We start from the raw sequence: 18,019 nt of genomic DNA, 5'->3' as shown, positions 1-18,019 counted from the left end.
CTTTGAGATCATTCAAATTTATCGGATCCTATCAGTATTTTTTTATTCTACCCATTTCTCTCTCGTATATCTTTTATTACTTACTTTGATCGCAAAGATCCCCGCTCCAACCTTCCCGACAGATGCACTGGAAGGAATTAAGCAGATCAACGCATGTGCCGCCATTCAAGCAGGGGTTGCCGCGACAGTCGTTGATGTTCTCGTGGCAGTGCATGCCAGTGTAACCGGGATCGCAGATGCATCTACCGCCGCTGCATCGGCCTTTACCGCCACATGGGGTGCCCTCGCTGCCGCAGCCGTACTGCTCGTCGTCCGTCACGCCGAATTGCTGCGAATTATTCGAGGCCGGATCCGAACAGTTCTTGCCCTGCCATTGTACCGGGCAGTGGCAATAATAGTCGGTCTGCGTGTTGAAACATGGCGCCGAGTTGCGGCAAGGATTTGGGCTGCAGTGATCGCGATCGATTTCGCACTGGTAGCCGGTGAAGCCCACGGGACACACGCACTCGTAAGCGTTTACCAGATCCCGGCACTCGCCGCCATTCTGGCACGGCTTGGACGCGCATTCGTCGATGTCGACGTCGCAGTCCTTGCCGGAGTAGCCAGCGGTGCAGCTGCAGTGATAGTCGTCTACCAGATCAATGCAGAGCGCACCATGCTGGCACTGGCCAATGCAGTCATTGATATTCTTCGTGCAATTCTTGCCAGTGAAACCGCTCCGGCATCGGCACCTGTCGATGAAATTATTATGAAACTATTATGAAATTAAATTATTATGAAACTTGATTAATTACTATTCGCAGCGAGTTAACGACTCTTACATCGCGTTCAACACGATCGATTACGATACGATTTTTTTCCCCCCGTCCAACGTTATTTTACGAAGGTAATAAAGCGAGTAATTACGGGGCTGTCGTAAGTCAAACAATAAAAATGCCTTTATTATTATTATTGTTTAACCTACCGTAGTACAGAGGACGAAGAAAAATGTTCTATAACGACTTAATTTCCAATTACTATATCGTGCGTGGGAAACCTATCATTTATATGTAAGACACTGTAATTCAAAAAATGGAAAGACCGGAAGTCTTCTAGTTTATGATAACATCATGTTCCCAAACGATGCTGTTAAAACATAGTACTTATGTCTGTTAATGATATAAGCAATCTTGAATTGTCAGGTAAGTATTAAGGAATAACAATGTAGAATTCTAGTGTTTTTTTTTTCTATAAAATTATCAAATATTATTAATTAATTATTCGATACTCTAATAAACATATCTTCTTTTCTATTAATTTAATATATATTAAGATATATAATTTTGACGTCTACCAATAGAAGAGAGTTAAAAATCTCGCATAAATTCCCGGATATTAATAACAAAGCTCACCTGTAGTCGCCTGCCAGATTGACGCAGGTGAGCGAGTTCTTGCAAGGCGATTCCTTGAGCGTGCACTCGTCCACGTCGAACTGACAGAGGACGCCCTGCCAGGCGGGTGGGCAGTTACACACGAAGTTGTTCTTCCCGTCCACGCAGGTGCCGCCGTTCTGGCACGGCTGCGAGGCGCACTCGTCGATGTCGGTCGTGCAATAAGGTCCGGTGAAACCCGGGGCGCATTCGCAGTGCGCGGTCTCGCCGAGCTCGTGGCAGGTCGCGCCGTTCAGGCAGGGGCTGGACGCGCACGGATTGTCGACCTTCTCGCAAGTGGGCCCGGAGAAGCCGTCCGGACACGTGCAACGATACTGATCGGGCGCGGTGTTCTCGCACGTGCCGCCGTTCTGGCACGGCTCGTGGGTGCCGCAGTAGTTGAGGTCCTGGTCGCACAGTATGCCGCCCCAGTTGGTGTCGCAGATGCATTGCCAGCTCGAGCCGTTGCAGTAGCCGTGCTTGCAGCCGGGATACGGCATGCACTGGTCGCACAACTCGCCGCGCCAGCCGTGCCGACATTGGCACTCGCCGCTGACGTTGCAGTGACCGTGTACGGGGTGGCAGCCCTCTTTGCAGACGGCTAGAAATATTATCATATAAATTACACATGTCGCGCGTTCAATACGGAGTATTTGCGGTTTTGATAAGTAGCTATAATTTCTCATCATAATTTGCTCTAATGTCAATTACATTGTATAATAATATATAACCTAGCGCAATTTTTTATTATATTAATTTATCTTTTATCTGTTATAGATAAGAGATTTATGGTATAACTGTATTGCAAAAATTAATGTTACTTTATATTGTTGTATATTGTAGAGGGATTTGACGTTTGGTTCAATTATGCTTTCACATCGTTATTGAGAGAGCGATTCAAAAAGAATCCTTTCGGGATGTTTCAAAGCATATCTATGATGACGTGGACGGATTAAGCGTTTCTTATTCGTCTTATTCTTGCTCAGCATGCGACACGTAATAGTCATTGAGTCGGGCAAATGTAATTAGCGGAGACGTATAATGAACGAAACGGGCGTGCGCGTTGGGACGAAGAATGCACGCGTGATACTTTCTGCGGGTTTGTAAGGGATTACGGGACGCGCACTGAAAGAGCCGAAGCAACAGGTACCTCTCGTACAGGTGGTTGGATGACAAAATCTAATTTCGGCGCGACCGAAGGTACACCGTAACCTTTGTAAACGAGCACGATACGAAGACCACGACGACGATGACGACGTCGGTTTCCCTTCCATACCCCTCCTCGGGATAAAAAAAAAAAAAAAAGAAAGAACGGCAGGAAAGGACGAACGTGACGGAGATCTCGCCGGCACCGAGCAACTCAATTAGCCGGTGGGACAGAAAGACAGATGAGAAGTGACAGAGAGAAGGATTATCCCTCCAACCGTGAAACGAAAACTCATGCCGCGCGCTCGCGTGTACGTAGATCCTCCTTTCGGGGTTTCAGTCGGTCTCTCGTACGTGTACCAACACCTTTACCGTTACGTATACGCGATTATTGTACATACGCGTATACGTGTATAATCACATGGCGGTCCATTCGCGTCTTACACGTACATATATGCGTATATACCGCCCGCGGCATCCTTAATGATTAATAGTCCCGCTCTCTCTCTCTCTCTCTCTCTTTCTTTCTTTCTCTACCTCGTTTCCGCGCCGCGACAACGGACATTTACGGATATTTATACGATTGCATCGGCGACTACTTCGGGGTCTCCTAAATGACGTCGCATTCGCTCGTGACAGCCTTTTCTTTGCCACGATGCATTCGCGGTCCCCGCGATATGCGACGCTTGGATACGCGGATACGTCATCGTCCTTCGTCGTTCTACGTCGAGCCAATCAAGCGAGTATTTTTGCAATCTCCAGAGACTCTCTCTCTTTCGCATTTTAGAAACTATAAATTTCCCTCGAGTCTCAAACGATCACGCTGCTACTCATATGCCTACGGCCTACGGCCGTTGATTAATACGCCGGCAGTTAGGTAAATTAACTTGCGCAGTTCGCGATGCGTCCATCTTTTTTTCCGCGTCGCGCGATTTTTTATCGTGCGGAACAGCTGTGCGAAGAGAGGCGGATTGCCGGATGGGTGGTTTGCGATTTTTCGCGCGCGATTCCCAGAGTCTTCACTCCGTGCGCGTGATTATGACGGAGTTGCCTCATTCGCGCGCGAGTTACACGCGGAAGTGTTTTCCCGGAAAATTTACGTCCCTCTTCCGTCTCTGCCTAACTGCGTGCGTCGTGTGAAAAATCTTCATTTGTCTGCCGACAATTCGCGTTTTGAGCCCGATCGTGACGCCGACTCTCTCTCTTTCTCGGAATGTAATTATATTTTTTATTGCGCGTAAAACTCATCTTGCGACGAGGAATAATGTAGACAAGCACGTTATTAATTTTATGCAGAACAGTCGCTAGAGTCAATTTCTTCTTATAAATAGTTGGAACTCTAAGAGAGAAAGGAAAGGTCATAGATCGTAATTGCCATTGGTGCGTAAGTATTTATGTCATTGGTGGTTGTTTAAATAACGATGGTAAAAATGCTAAAATCTGAAGTATCAGTATACAGTAAAATTTATTTTTTCTATTTTTCTAACAGAACTTGATAAAAAATCATCATCTGTCGCAACTTTTCGATTTTTCTTTGATCTTCTAAGAAGCAGAATAATTCTAGGACATTATTGATCCAGCTCGATCTGAATATTTTCTGTCGTATCAATCGTCGTTACACATAACCGATGTACTATATTTTTCTAAAATTCTGTGCATACAGAAGCTTATATATTTCATATGCCGAGCGTTCGTTGAACTTTCAAGATCCTTTTTGCCAGATGCTAAAGAAGCACTATGCACGTACGCGCTTAGCGCCCGTAGAGATTTTACCTCTCTCGCGCGCGCGACCACGTTGGTGCATCGTGTGAAGAGGATGCACGAGTGAAATTCTCCTATTGACCTTTCACAGCGCGACAAAAATGTCGGAGCCAGTTCTCTCTCTTTCTCTTCTCTAACCGAGACTCGCGCGCGCGATTCATCGCCTTGCACGAACACGCGATCTCCGCCGATAGTCTCTAATTGGGATTTGCGGATTTTTCCGTCCGTCTAAGTAGAACGTGCTCAAAACTCGACAAGTCGATCTTCCCGCATCGTTAAACGAGAGAAATTTTTTACATTTCGCGCCCTATGTCAAGAAGATTCAATATCTTCAAGCGAGATCAGAAGTTGAAGCTGTGGAAACGAAAGCTGATCACAATGTAACCAGTCGCTGCTTATCTATAATATAACAAAAAACATGTTTCAACTTTGAGATAAATGCTATCGATATTTAAATAATTGTTTAATCAATGATAATATCGGTACCTAAAATCGATGCCGTACTTCGTGTCGTGATACATTATAATTTGAAATAACAAAAAAAGATTTTTCGCAGTAATGAATTAATGACACAATATCAATATGTATATAATGTATTATGTGCCTCATATAAAATTATAAAAAAAAAAAAAAAAAAAAAAAAAAACTAATTATCAATCAGCGGCTCGAGGCGATCGCTATGTTAGTTATCAAACAGTGAAATCTTAAAGTTCACAGTGCCAAGGAAAACGAGCAGCGTCGGCAAAGTAATCGCGTGTATGTTATTTGAATTCCTTTGGCATAATATCACAAGCGTGACGACTTGCGAAACGATTGTTTAAGCAAATTATTATTTGAGAGCAACGAGACTTCAACTTTTTTTTCCGCAGTTCTATAATTTCAAAATTTATTTAATAATAAAGTAATAATACGGCTCCTTGAGAGAAATATTAATTTATACTCCTTCTTGATACATAATATTCCGATATTAAAATATAAATTCAAAATTTAGAAGATTTTCATACTTTTATCTAGAAAGATGTTAAACTATATACGAATCAAGTTGGATAGATCTCGTTGTCTCGATATTGTCCAAACTTGGAATAGTTCTGAATTCAAGAATTAATAAAGAAAAAAGGCATTCTACGCGTCTGTAAAAATTGTCGTACGAACGCGATCGGGGCCTCCTCGGCAAGTCATCGGTCTGTTTGAGATCGACCTTATGCGTGCGTCTGTGTCCTATCGTAAAGAGGAAGGGATGACAGTAACCACGGAGCGGTCACGGCGAGGCGGAAGTAACGATTAAGCGGCGAAGAAAGAGCTGTTATATTGGTCGGCGCAGCATTGTGCGACGAGACCTGGCGTGATATGTCGCTACCTTTGTGACGATCGTACGACATGCGTATAACGTCCGCCCATTGAGGCACGCACCGAGATAATTCGCGTGCTTTACGATCCATGCGGGACCGCGTACGGTCCACAGAGCCGTTCATCTCCTCTCGATCCGCCGCGGCGTTCTCGCGCCTTAAACCGCGGACGTGACGGAATCGTTCGATCTTTCGGGGACTGGACATCAATTCGACGATAAAGATACGAGATGGAAATCACGTGAACGTGAAGAACAGTTTCGATTATTCTTCCGCAAAATATCATTCGCCCCATCTGTATGTAGATCTCCTCTGCTTTAAATAAAAACTAACACTAAAATATGAAATCAAGATGACAAAATATTCAATTTATTCGTTTAAGCAAATTAACTTTGCTTATCCGGATTGATTCTCATTTACAGATTTCCCAAACGCAGATAAGAAAGATCTCTTTGGCGAAGATCGAATCTTTTCGTCCTTCAGAAATTATTTGACAGCAAACAATAATGATTTATTAATGACCAATAATCAAATTGTAAGCCTCGTTAAGAGGTACATGTCTCCATGAGAAATCGAAATAAACGACACCCATGGAGGAAATTGTACACGGTTAGACTCTGTCATGAGATTTCAAGCTTCAATGAATGATAAATTTATTTCTCCGACGACGTACGGGACAAGGCAAAAAATCGACTTACATCGATATCTTCCGAGTTCTTTTTCGTAAAGAATAGTACGAGATAACAATGACAAGAGAATGCGGTTTGTCACTCGCGAATGTAATGCGTATTTTGTACGATGAGTTTCGTATCTATCCCGAACAAGTTTTCCTAAATACGGAAATTGCAGCATGGGAGTTTGTTAGATAACATTTTTTTTTTTTCATTTTTCAAAACGTACATCCTCTTCTCGTCGTCAACAAACGCTCTATCATTTGTAAAGTTATGATGCAGTGAATTTAAAATTAGATATTAAATAAAAAGTTTACGTAATAATATCTTGATGAACGTAATTTATCTGCAAATCATTTTCCGTGAAAAGATACAGAAGAGAATCGAAGAAGGTGTATTTATGCAGATATTTTTTTGCGTGCACATTATACGGTGTCTAGTGTAATTAATAACCGTGCACGGTAATACCTAGTTGCACGTGTGGTAATGCGATAAACACCGGATTAATCAGCAATAATTCATTCTAAAGTCGATGCACATCTAAAGTGCTAATACTGAAATATGTTATAGGATTTCTTTGCCTTTCTTTCTTGCAACGAATTCCTACATTATTTAAAAAGGGGGAATTACCGTTCGTCGCGAAGATGATAAAAAATCATTTACGAATTTATCTTGAAGATATTAAGATAAAAATTATAGTAAAGAAGAGGAAACATTGTTGATCTTAGCAATCAACCTAAATATAGGATCTAAAAATGTTGAGTATACTTTGATAGAACGATGTGGCTGCAACAATGATCGAAATAACGTACATAATTGTCGGTTAAACTCGGACTCACCTGTCTCGCAATCGACGCCTTTCCATCCCTGTATACACACTTTGTCCCCGTTCTCGTCGCAGGTGTAATGGCCGAAAATGTCGTTTCTAGGTCGGCAGAACTTGGTGCAGGTCGCATTGTAATAATGATCGTCGCATTGGACTCGCACCCGATACGCCAAGTGAGCGTTCTTTCCTTGATGATTGAGAGTGTGCCACGTGGATCCTGGCAGGACGATGCCGCTGTAACTCGCCTCCTCAATTACGCCGGCGCTCTTCTCGTCCCTCGCTTGCAGAATCAACGTGAATTGCCTCTGTAACAGAATATTTTCAAACCATTTTTCAAAAGTTACAACGGCAACGATAACGAATTAAAAATGTTATTAAAAATTGTCTCGATACTATAATCAAAAATATAACTTTTAAACATAAGTCTACGTATTAATAAATCCACAATAAATAAAAAAATTGGTCTGTAAAAGGAATTATAAGTGTAAAATTAATTTTTTATATATTTAGTTCTATTTATATAACTTTATTAATTTAAATTGTGGAAATATTTTTTTTCTTACTTAATAGAATAATTATTTGAATAAATCTTTGTACTCTCTAAATTTCTTAGAGTGAAATTTAACTCCAAACGAGTGAATATTCACTTCAAGCGATAGTGGAAATACTGCCACTCGTAATTAGTGAAAATTCACTTTTCACAAAAGTGAACTGTTTAACTCTGAAGTAAAGTGAATGTGTTACTCGTTTTAAAGTGAATAATTCACTCGAACAGAGAATGGAATCATGTTCAGCGTTGCCGTGACGCAACAAAGTCGGATTAAATACAGAACGGTGATGTCACGGGCGACAAGGGTTCATTTGAAAGAGGAAGGGAGGTGGTTTGATGAAGGCAGCAATTAACCCTTGCCCAGCTTGAATAATTCCTCGCCGGGTTCTAAGTGGGACCTTCGGAGAGCCTGTTGCTTTTGCAAATTTATACAGCGTCTGCTGACCTTTAGGGGGCGGTTTAAATTATACGATAGTGTAGGGTTACCAATTTCAGGACTTTGGCTTATGTAACCGAGAGTTACACGAAAGCGCATCCGTCGCGCAAAACTATGCGGTAGAAAACAACTTCCGATGTAAACGAGATAGTATAGTGCGTGCGCGTTGATTCCAACGTAATAAATCTGATAATGCAACAACATATATATGATGATGATGAAACACATCATCTTTTATTTCATCGCCAGTGTGCAGAGTGCGTTCTTTTTAAATATAAATTATTTGTTTTTTAAATTATATACGATAATATAATTTATATATATACAGATGCAATTCTTATGAATATTTATGCGAGTTCCACGAGTCATATAAAGCAACATCACATGTATAAGTAGGATTTGAATACGATCGCAAGTCATGGTTGTAATGATTATCGATACATTCGTAACATTCAGCTGGACCGCAGAGAATCACCACTAATCGGGATAATTACAACGGTTACCACGAGTATTGACACGACGATTTCGTCCTTTATATACGGTCGGCTTATCTCCACCATCGCGTTGCGTCGTTCGCAAAGGAGAACCCGATTGGTACCACCAATCAAGGGCCGTGAGTGAGCGACGGCCGGCTAATGCAATAAATAAATTCGAATCGCGCTGCCGCGCGCGGAAGACGCGGCCTGTCCGCTTCTTCGCGTTGCCTCAGCACGGCTGGCACCCGACGGGGTTACACGGGAGTCGAGCCGCCGATGCGATGGTAGAAAGCTGGAAGTGTTCCTCTGATGGAACCGGTCCCGGCGAAAAAAAGATTAGCGCGCGGCATCGGCGTCTCGCGAGCGAGCGCGCCTGCGGTATAATGAACTTGACGATCCTCGGAATTAGACAATGAACGCGTATTCTGAGAGGAAGAAAGAGAGAGAGAGAGAGAGAGGTATCTGCGGAATAATATGGTGTGTCGTAGAAATTGTGCGACTTGTACGTGTATCTCGAAATTTTTATCAAAAGAAAAATTAATTTATATTACATTAAAAAAATTATTTAAAATTTAAATATTATAACTTAAATATTATAAAAATTATTAAAAATTGTTATAATATTTATGCATATAAATTACAGTATAATCTCTTTTTTTTTATATAAATATAGATAATTCTTTAATTAAAAAAAGATAAATGTCGCAAAAAGATTGTATTTCCAATTAAAGAGATTTTGGATAAGATCGTAGAGTCTGACAAAGTAATCCGTTACCACTTGCGAAAGATATCCGTTTCTTGCGCAAGTGTCGATTTGACATGTGAGTTACTTCTTGCAGACTTGAGGCCTTTCCCGCTTTTGGCGTCGTGTTTCTCGCTTAACTGTACACTCGTGACTCAACTACTAACTCGTGAGCTTAGTGAATCAATTTCTCTCGCGGTGATCCGAGATGTTTATGCATCGCGTCGATCGATTCGCGCGAGTCGGTTTCTCTTATTCAAGAATTTGCAAAAACTGATCCGCTAAATCTGCATCGGAGACGAGTCGATGATCAAGAGCGATGTATTCGGCATCTATGATATGTCTGTCTCGCTTCGACATTTAGAAGTCATATACTCGATGATGTAGTCTATGCAGTACAAAGAGCATGTTGTGGCCAATCCGCGGCGAGTCAGACGTCTCGCGCTAAACGTAAAGACAGCGAGCTCCAAGCTCGCTGGCAGTACCTAGAGCAGATGAGCGCTAATTGGTGTTAATTGGTGGCTCGCTCGAGGGCCGGCTTTCTCACGCCCGCGACTTTCGTGCTCGCCTTTTTTTTTACACCTCGTATATATATTCTAATGCGGTCGGTCTCGGCCGGTCGTCGCGCTCGCCACTCTGTGAAAAGAACGTTCCTTGTGCTTCAACATCGTAACGCTTCCTTTGTCGCGCCGCTCTTATTTCTCCGCGACGATTTCGTCACAATTGAGACATAAATGGTTTAAGGTTAAGGTCGGAGGAAGTGTCTAATATCGTGTTAGATTTTTTGGATTCTCGGACTCGATAAGTTTTCAACGTGTGTCGAATCAATTATAAAACCTATACAATGATCATACGTATAAAGCTTATTGATTCGTGTCGCAAGTTATTGCACGTTATGTAATACACCGAGAAAAAATTATAACAATCGCGATTAAAAATATAAGTTGATTATTTATTTATATTTTAGATGTATTTTAAGTATTTGCTTCATAAAGAGACAATCCCTCTTTTTTGATAAAAACTTATAAATAATATTCAAAAATCAAATACAGTTTTCCCAGCCTACGATTTTCCACAGATTATACAAAATAAGCTCTGTCCATTCTAAATAAATTTCCGCTGTACTTGCTTGGAATTATCGCAATCTCGATAAGTTTTCAACGTGTGTCGAATCAATTATAAAACCTATACAATGATCATACGTATAAAGCTTATTGATTCGTGTCGCAAGTTATTGCACGTTATGTAATACACCGAGAAAAAATTATAACAATCGCGATTAAAAATATAAGTTGATTATTTATTTATATTTTAGATGTATTTTAAGTATTTGCTTCATAAAGAGACAATCCCTCTTTTTTGATAAAAACTTATAAATAATATTCAAAAATCAAATACAGTTTTCCCAGCCTACGATTTTCCACAGATTATACAAAATAAGCTCTGTCCATTCTAAATAAATTTCCGCTGTACTTGCTTGGAATTATCGCAATCCTAAAACAAAGAACATACTCGGTGCGCCAAGAACCGTCGACGTCGCAATTGTGAATCTAGGAATTCGCGTGGGCGTTTCGCTATTCGGCTCTCAGTTTTACAATAGCGGGGCGATACCTGACGAATTTCTCCTTTCACCGTTAAATATCGAGAAGGAAATTGAAAGAGCCTGTTAGACGGAGAAGCCAGGATCCACGAGATGTATTGTACGATCGACGATCCAACCAAATGGAAAGCAGATATAGATAGAATAGATAATCACATATTTCGCAGGATGTCGAGAAATATGCGAATAAAGAATGAAATTAACGTCAGATCAAGTTAGAAAAATTAAAACTGTATATAATAAATAGCACAATAATTTTTTAACGTGAGATAAAAATAATTGTTGTATTGTAATAGTCATTGAATATTAATTTGATTATTGTTATCATATTCAATTATTCCACTCGATGTAAAGGAAATATAATAAATAAAACACGGAAGAGAGAGAGGAGAGCGTGGGATGCACATACGTGCTGCTTTGCCGCCGAATGCGTCATCTCGTATTCCGCGGTCGTGCAGTACGTAACATGAATTATCCTGTTTCTTAAATTGTACGACGCGGAGTATACGCATGAAACCATTATTCGAATGCGTGTCCGAGCGCGTAAACATGCCGAATAAAGCATCGCAAGCTGAGATTTTTTATGACCATATACAATCGAGATTCGAATCAAATTTAACTTTTTAAATTAGAAATTTGCGGAAAAAATTGCGAAAGAGCCATAGCCAGGCATGTCCGAGCGAATCAAATGCCTCAGCAACCTCGAGAGGATAAAACCTCTCGATATTGGAGATTGCTGGTATGATACCACGATCCTTTCGAGGGACGTGGAAGGAACTGCCGGGCAACTTGCGTAGGCGTAGGAAATTAATTAAGCCGAGCAGTATTCTCGGAGAAGTCGATGCACGTCTATTTCCAATGTCTATTCGCAATGGCCAATTAATTAATTTCCTGTGTGACCACAGTCGGTTTCATGTTGGCGGTCAACGCAAAGTATATATTTGTGAGTCTCATCTGTATGTCTACGCACATTTTACGGATTAAATATTTAAAGCTTTATTTTGTACGCAATTTCAGCAAATACATAATCGAAAGTAATAAGCGACTTCTAGCAAATTTAAACAGAGTTTAGAGATACTTAAAATTTTTATTGATTGGTTTAAAAGCGTGAAACGCAGCGGATATTAATCGCTTATCTTTTATAATTTCTATTCTTTAAAAATATTATTTATATATGAAAAAAATTATTATTACGCATAATAAAATATTTATATAAAGTGTCGGACGTTTAAACAGTTCGTTTCAGTGTTCGTAATATTTTTACTCCGTCACACGTTATTCGAGTCAACTGGGTGAAACGACAGTCGGCTTGATCCGGAATTCGTACGATCTGCATATCCGACGTAATAGAACCTTGCGCGGCAACGGTGGAAGCGATTCGAGACGAGCCTGAAGAGATCGAAGAGGAAACGAGCGGATACGTGAAGCACGTAGAATCCCGCTGCGAGGCTATCTGGCCGTTTGCCCGCTTACCTGCCTCGTCCGTCACTCTATCGGGCCTATGACTTACGTGTACACGCATGTGTGCTCGTTGGTAGTCGCACGGAGCAGGTAAAGGTAGACAGGTAGATAGGTACATACTTCGTACGCCGAATAGAGTGCGCCGAGTCTCCTCTCTCTACGTCAGGCGACGTGTCTTAGGTTTCGCGGAAAAGATCGAACGAGCCGTACGTGAGGACGCGTACAAAAGTGACGACGGCGTACCGATCGAATGAGGGTACCTTCGAAGCTACCTTCGATTTCTCGTACAAGATCCCTCCTCGCTTGGTCGCGCGTTAGATTTCGCGGCGCGGAGCGTTCTCACGCGTGTGTCGGGAAGCGAGCGTGTCCCTCAATCCCGACAGGATTTATAGTCGACCACGATAATGCAATGCATGAAAAAACTGTCCCTACATAGTTACACACCTCGTTTTCGATACAATTTTTATATATAATTAATAGCGTGAATATTCTCTGATTGAGAATGAAAGAAATAAATTTAACTTTAAAAGCTAGACAAATTCTTCTCCTTTATTAAATTTTCCGTGCGTCCCTCCCTTCGATATCATATCCCATGCGATATTACATAATGTTAGATTGTCTCTATATCGTCGAGAAAATAATCACATACGATTTGATTCGCAACCGAGAATCAATCTCCGTTAATTGACCGAGCCGGAACACACGACGGATAGAGCGTCGCGCCGTAATTGAAAAACACCGGCGACGCCGAGGAACGCAGAAGGTGCCTCCGCGGCGGCGATTCCGGTTCGCTCGTCGGAGATTCCGTCCGGTCGCGTCGTCTCTCTCAGTGGCGGAAATCTTCGTTCTGGAATCCTGGCGGCCGTCCTCGCTTCCCAATTAGTTGGGTAGCTAATAAATCTCGCGGCGTACCCAGAACTGCAGAAAGAGTCGAGAACCCGAGAGAAGGATGAAGAAGTCGGCGTAAAAGGGAGCTGAAGAGAGGAGGGAGAGGATCCCGTCGTCGTCTTCGTCGTGGACGAAGAGGCGCTCGTGGAAGAGAGGCGTCCACTATCCGCGAGGGCACAAGGCCAAGTGCACGGCGCGCCTTCTTCCCGCTTAAAGGAACCGAAGAGGCAACGACGTGTAGAGAGTCGCGGACAGCGATGGTAGTGGCTGGGTAGTGGTGCGTTACCTGCATAATATAAAGCGAGTCGCGGGAGACTTGCGGTATGCCTCGCATTAAATACTCTCCTGGATCTCCTCGACCACGTTCGCGTTGCTCCGCGAATGTACTTAGGTCGAGTACCTACGAGTGAGACTCGTAATGGACATATTCTCTATCGCACGTCATCAACATTCTCGTTACATACGGATACGTCGGATACAAGCGAAGATTAAAATGACAAAGATTGACTACTGAAATCAATCCGGATTTAATATCGCTGTAATTTGAACGGAGAAAATAAGTCATCGATGGATAAATTTTAATGGAATTATAATGGAATTTATTCCATTAAAAATAGAAACGCGGTTAAATCTCCGAGGCTCGTATTGTCACGGAGAAAACGCGCGGATCGAGAGACACTGTGTACCCCGGCGGTCGTTTGTACGAACAGTCTCGACAGCCTTTCAAGAGAAGGGAGAGTCAGGGAGAGAATAAGAAGAGAAGAAGAGAGAGAGAGAGAGAGGGAGAGACGAGTTTGGTATGCGCTTCGCGTAGCGGGTTCACACACAACCGGCCCAAAGGAGAGGAGACCCCAAGGCCCCGCTGCTTCCTCCACCATCGAAGCTCGTTGGAGCCCCCCGTGGACACGGAGATACTCCGAAGTGAAGAAGCATCGCCCAAAGCGTGGCGACATTCCCTCCCCCCTTCTTCTGTATCCCCTCGCCTCTTCTTCCCCTCTCGCAACTCGTGTACACGCGGTCGCATTGTGCACCTGCCTGTGTTTGCGCGTGTCGCCGACACGCAGCTGCGTATAATACTATAATATAAGCAAATCGAACGTAAATCTTACGAGGGGGGGGGGCATCGTGATTGGAACCACCCTCGAGGCGACCGCGTAAAGGGAGCAATTTCGGAGCGGCGAGAGAACAAGGGGGACCGGTTCGCGCGCGCGGAAGTTTCGACAAATCGGCCGCGCTTCCGTGTTAAGAACGGGCAATTTATGCGTTCCCGCGGCAAACCCGTCGCGCGATGAATCCTGCTTTAATAGACACCCGTTGATTCACCGGAGTGCCACTGCTCTCTCGGGAAGAGGAAACCGCGGGTTCGCGTGTGGTTAAAAATCGGCGCGCCTTGCATGTGTACGTTGGACGCGCTTCCTCGTCTCCTACGTCTCCACCTGTTTTCTCCGTGCACGACTGTGTAATTAATTCATGCATCAGGTTTCTCCGTACCTCGTATATCTCATCCTCGTAATTTTCACTTTTTTCATTTTTCACAATTTTTATAATTGAGCGAAATTTTCGATTATACGTAACGCATCTTATTCTAATTTACGTAATCTAATAATAATATTAAATCATAAATTTAATATTCTTTATCAATCTTTTTTATCTATTAATTTCTAATAATTTTTGCAACGTTATATTTTATCTAGCTATTCAGATTTTATCTCGAGGTATTTTAATAATTCTCTTCCCTTTCTATCTCTTGTCATCTTTCATATTCATCACCGATGTCACTTTGATAGTGCAATCTACGAGAATATATATTGAAGAGCGCGAACGAGTCGCCTATTATAAAAATAATTTTAATAACGATCGAACAATATACGCAGCGCAACTCTCTCGTTTAACGGTCGATGATAAATCGCGCGGGTCATTATATCGGCAGCATGACGATTACGTTAATGGAATCAAGATTAATGGCGGCGCGCGTGGGAGTAGCGGGCGAGTGTCGCGTCGCGATCGTTGATTTTCATCGAGAGAAATTGTCTTTGTCAAGAGCCGATCGGCAATCGGGAGGGGAGAAGATCGACAATCAGGAAATCTTTAATTCGCGCGGACGTAAATCTCGAGACGGCGAAACGACGCGCCTGGTTGATTATAAACCCCGCGGGCGATCTGGACGATGGCGCAAAGAGAGCAATTTTGGATCGTCGGCCGGGTCTTCTCCTGAAGACCGGTTCGCGCGGAACTTTTGACAAATTGCTCGCGCTTCCGCGTTTCGAAATGGCGCAATTTACGTGCGATTAGAAAAAGGCACACCGGACGCAGGGATGCGCGACGCACGAGAATGACCGCGATGTAAATCCCGCGAGCGTTATTTATTATTTCGCGTTAGCATCGCGTATTAACGGCGCTAATATATTTGAACAACCGTAGGTGCCGCTCGCGGGCTTAAGCGCGGTTTATTCATGACGCTATTAAGCGCGTGATGCGACGCAGTGCGGTTTGCGCGGTGCGGCCACTAATTTCGCGAGAGCAGCGTTTAAAAGAAATAAAAGTTGTAAAAGTTATCCCCTTATAAAAAGAAGAGATCACATTGTCGTTATGTCATTATATTTAATAATTCCCGCAATAATCTTCATTTTATAATAGATACAAAAATGCGAGAATAATCTTTGAAGACCCACTTCCATAAATATGGAAAGAACACGTGCTCAGAAGACGCATGAATTTTTTTTTCAAATCTACATTCTACGCTTCAGCTAAAAATAAAACGAAATGAAAAAAGTCGACTCTCCCAAAGTTATGCTCGAAGAATCGATAGTTTCGGTAGTTAGCGGTAGCTTCGGAACACGCGGTTGGAAGAGCGACGAAGATATCGACCAGAATGGAAAACGCTTATAAGGCCGTGGGGCCCGTTTTCGAGACGCGGATGTACACCTGTTGAGTCCCTGACTCACGTTGCTCGATCCCCGCGGCGTTCCGCGACGCGTCTTGAAGGAGAAGGAGGGAAGAACGGGCTCCTTCATTTTCGTTCCCCGTTCCTTCTCCTCGTACCCCTGCCGCCAGTCGCAGCTTCTTCCATGATGAATGCCGCTCGGCCGAACATCGTTTATCATTATACGTCTATTATCGAAACTATGATTGTCGGAATTAATCACGTGGCCGGAGAAAGGAGATTACTACGGACACGGTTTCCGATTCAATCCGGGGACAAGCTTTTTTTTTCATCTTCATAACTGTACCGATGTCACACGGTAAAAATATTTCTGTAATCTAGAAATCTATTATAGTTGAATTATATATCATTGCATATATATTATATGACCAGAGTTTCTTTTTTTACAAAAAATTAGTTTTGACTATGCTCGCAACATCAAGTTCGAAAAATTTGTTAAATTACTCGAATAAGTGGACGCGCGCTATTTTTAAACAGTAATTCTGCAGCATCCACGTGGATCCGGCGGCGTCTAGTGACGTTTCATCATTCATAGCGGCGCCCAGATTGGAGACATTGTGCGTACGGGTTTGTATGTGTTTTCCAATGCGTCCGACGCAGCGGTCGGTCGTGCGTGCTGGTGCATATAAAACGCGCGGACAGGTCGCATATATGAGCGTTCGTCGCATGTGAATCGTATAATCGAGTTCATAGAGTTGCATTGACGATGGTCGAGGAGAAATTATTGAGAACGAACAAGGATAAGCCGACGAGAGAGAGAGGATGTACTCGAACGATCTGTTGTAAGGATGGAGAGAAAGAGAAAGAGAGAAAGAAGAGATCTCGAGTCGCACGAGAAGAGAGAACGGGAGAGAAAGAGATGCGTAGTCGGAGAAAGGAGATACAAAACACACCGTTCGAAGATGCATACAGCTCCAGGGAGAAGATTGTGCAAAAGCTCGACTGTATATATGTATATACATTCGCCGATGGCTTCCCGTGCTATTATGCCACTACTGGAGAGAGAAGAGAGACGGAGAAAGAGATACGCTCGTATATTCCTTCTCACATCGGTATTGAAATTAGAAGCGGGGAAAGTCGACGACGAGAGACGATCACAACGTTTGACGTTGCTGCTATCACAACCGCATCACGTTTGCGTAAACTGGGTCGCTATTAGAAAACTCTTGCGATTGCCGGCGATATCCGCGTATGTAACTTATCGAAAGTTAGACCGCGGAGGAACCTCGTCTAATCCTCCGGGTAATAAAACGTCGAATGTTACATACATGTGTTTCTTCATATGTGTCTAATGGATTCAACGATCCAATTATTGTACGATGATGAGATTTGGATGTTTGAAACTTCGAGGTGTGCTTGAATAACAATTTTCGTATATACGATTGGTGATTCGCGTTATACGATCTGAGAAATCATTTTCGGGTTTCGAGCGTTGCGGAAAGCGTGACGCGTGAATTAAAGCACGCGCGATGATTCGTCCAGTACTGATGAGAATCGGGGGATTTATATCGGTGAGAAGAAGAAATATCTACCGTGAATATATTTTCTCGAACCAGTCGCTGAACGCAGGTGGCATTCGGTAGCCCGTGCGCGCAAGCGTTCGCCGTTCACTCGCGTCGACGAGGGACGAGATTATATATACCGTATTCAATCAGCGGAGATGATAATGACGGCATTATCCGCGCAAAGAACGATGAAAGTCAAGCGGTTTACCGTTTTTCGAGCTAGGTAGCACGTGAAAACGGTTGTATAGCTATTACACG

The 18,019-nt window shown here is 42.8% G+C and overlaps 1 protein-coding gene across 1 annotated transcript in view; it reads right to left on the bottom strand.

Annotated features, from left to right (window-relative positions):
- LOC115234414 (protein jagged-1) overlaps positions 1-18,019 on the bottom strand; it is a 42,706-nt gene that overhangs the window by 3,397 nt on the left and 21,290 nt on the right. Inside the window, exons 3-5 of the mRNA XM_029805471.1 lie at positions 7,173-7,464; positions 1,392-2,010; positions 85-731 (exon numbers count right to left, since the gene is read on the bottom strand). Of these exons, the coding sequence (XP_029661331.1) occupies positions 85-731; positions 1,392-2,010; positions 7,173-7,464 (1,558 nt within the window). The remainder of the gene's footprint in view (positions 1-84; positions 732-1,391; positions 2,011-7,172; positions 7,465-18,019) is intronic.

The sequence above is a fragment of the Formica exsecta genome, unplaced genomic scaffold (genome assembly GCF_003651465.1).
Source record: "Formica exsecta isolate Colony F162 unplaced genomic scaffold, ASM365146v1 scaffold2, whole genome shotgun sequence".
NCBI classification, from domain to species: domain Eukaryota; kingdom Metazoa; phylum Arthropoda; class Insecta; order Hymenoptera; family Formicidae; genus Formica; species Formica exsecta.
The sequence above is the reverse complement of the archived record's forward strand: the minus strand, read 5'-3'. Positions and strand labels throughout refer to the sequence as shown.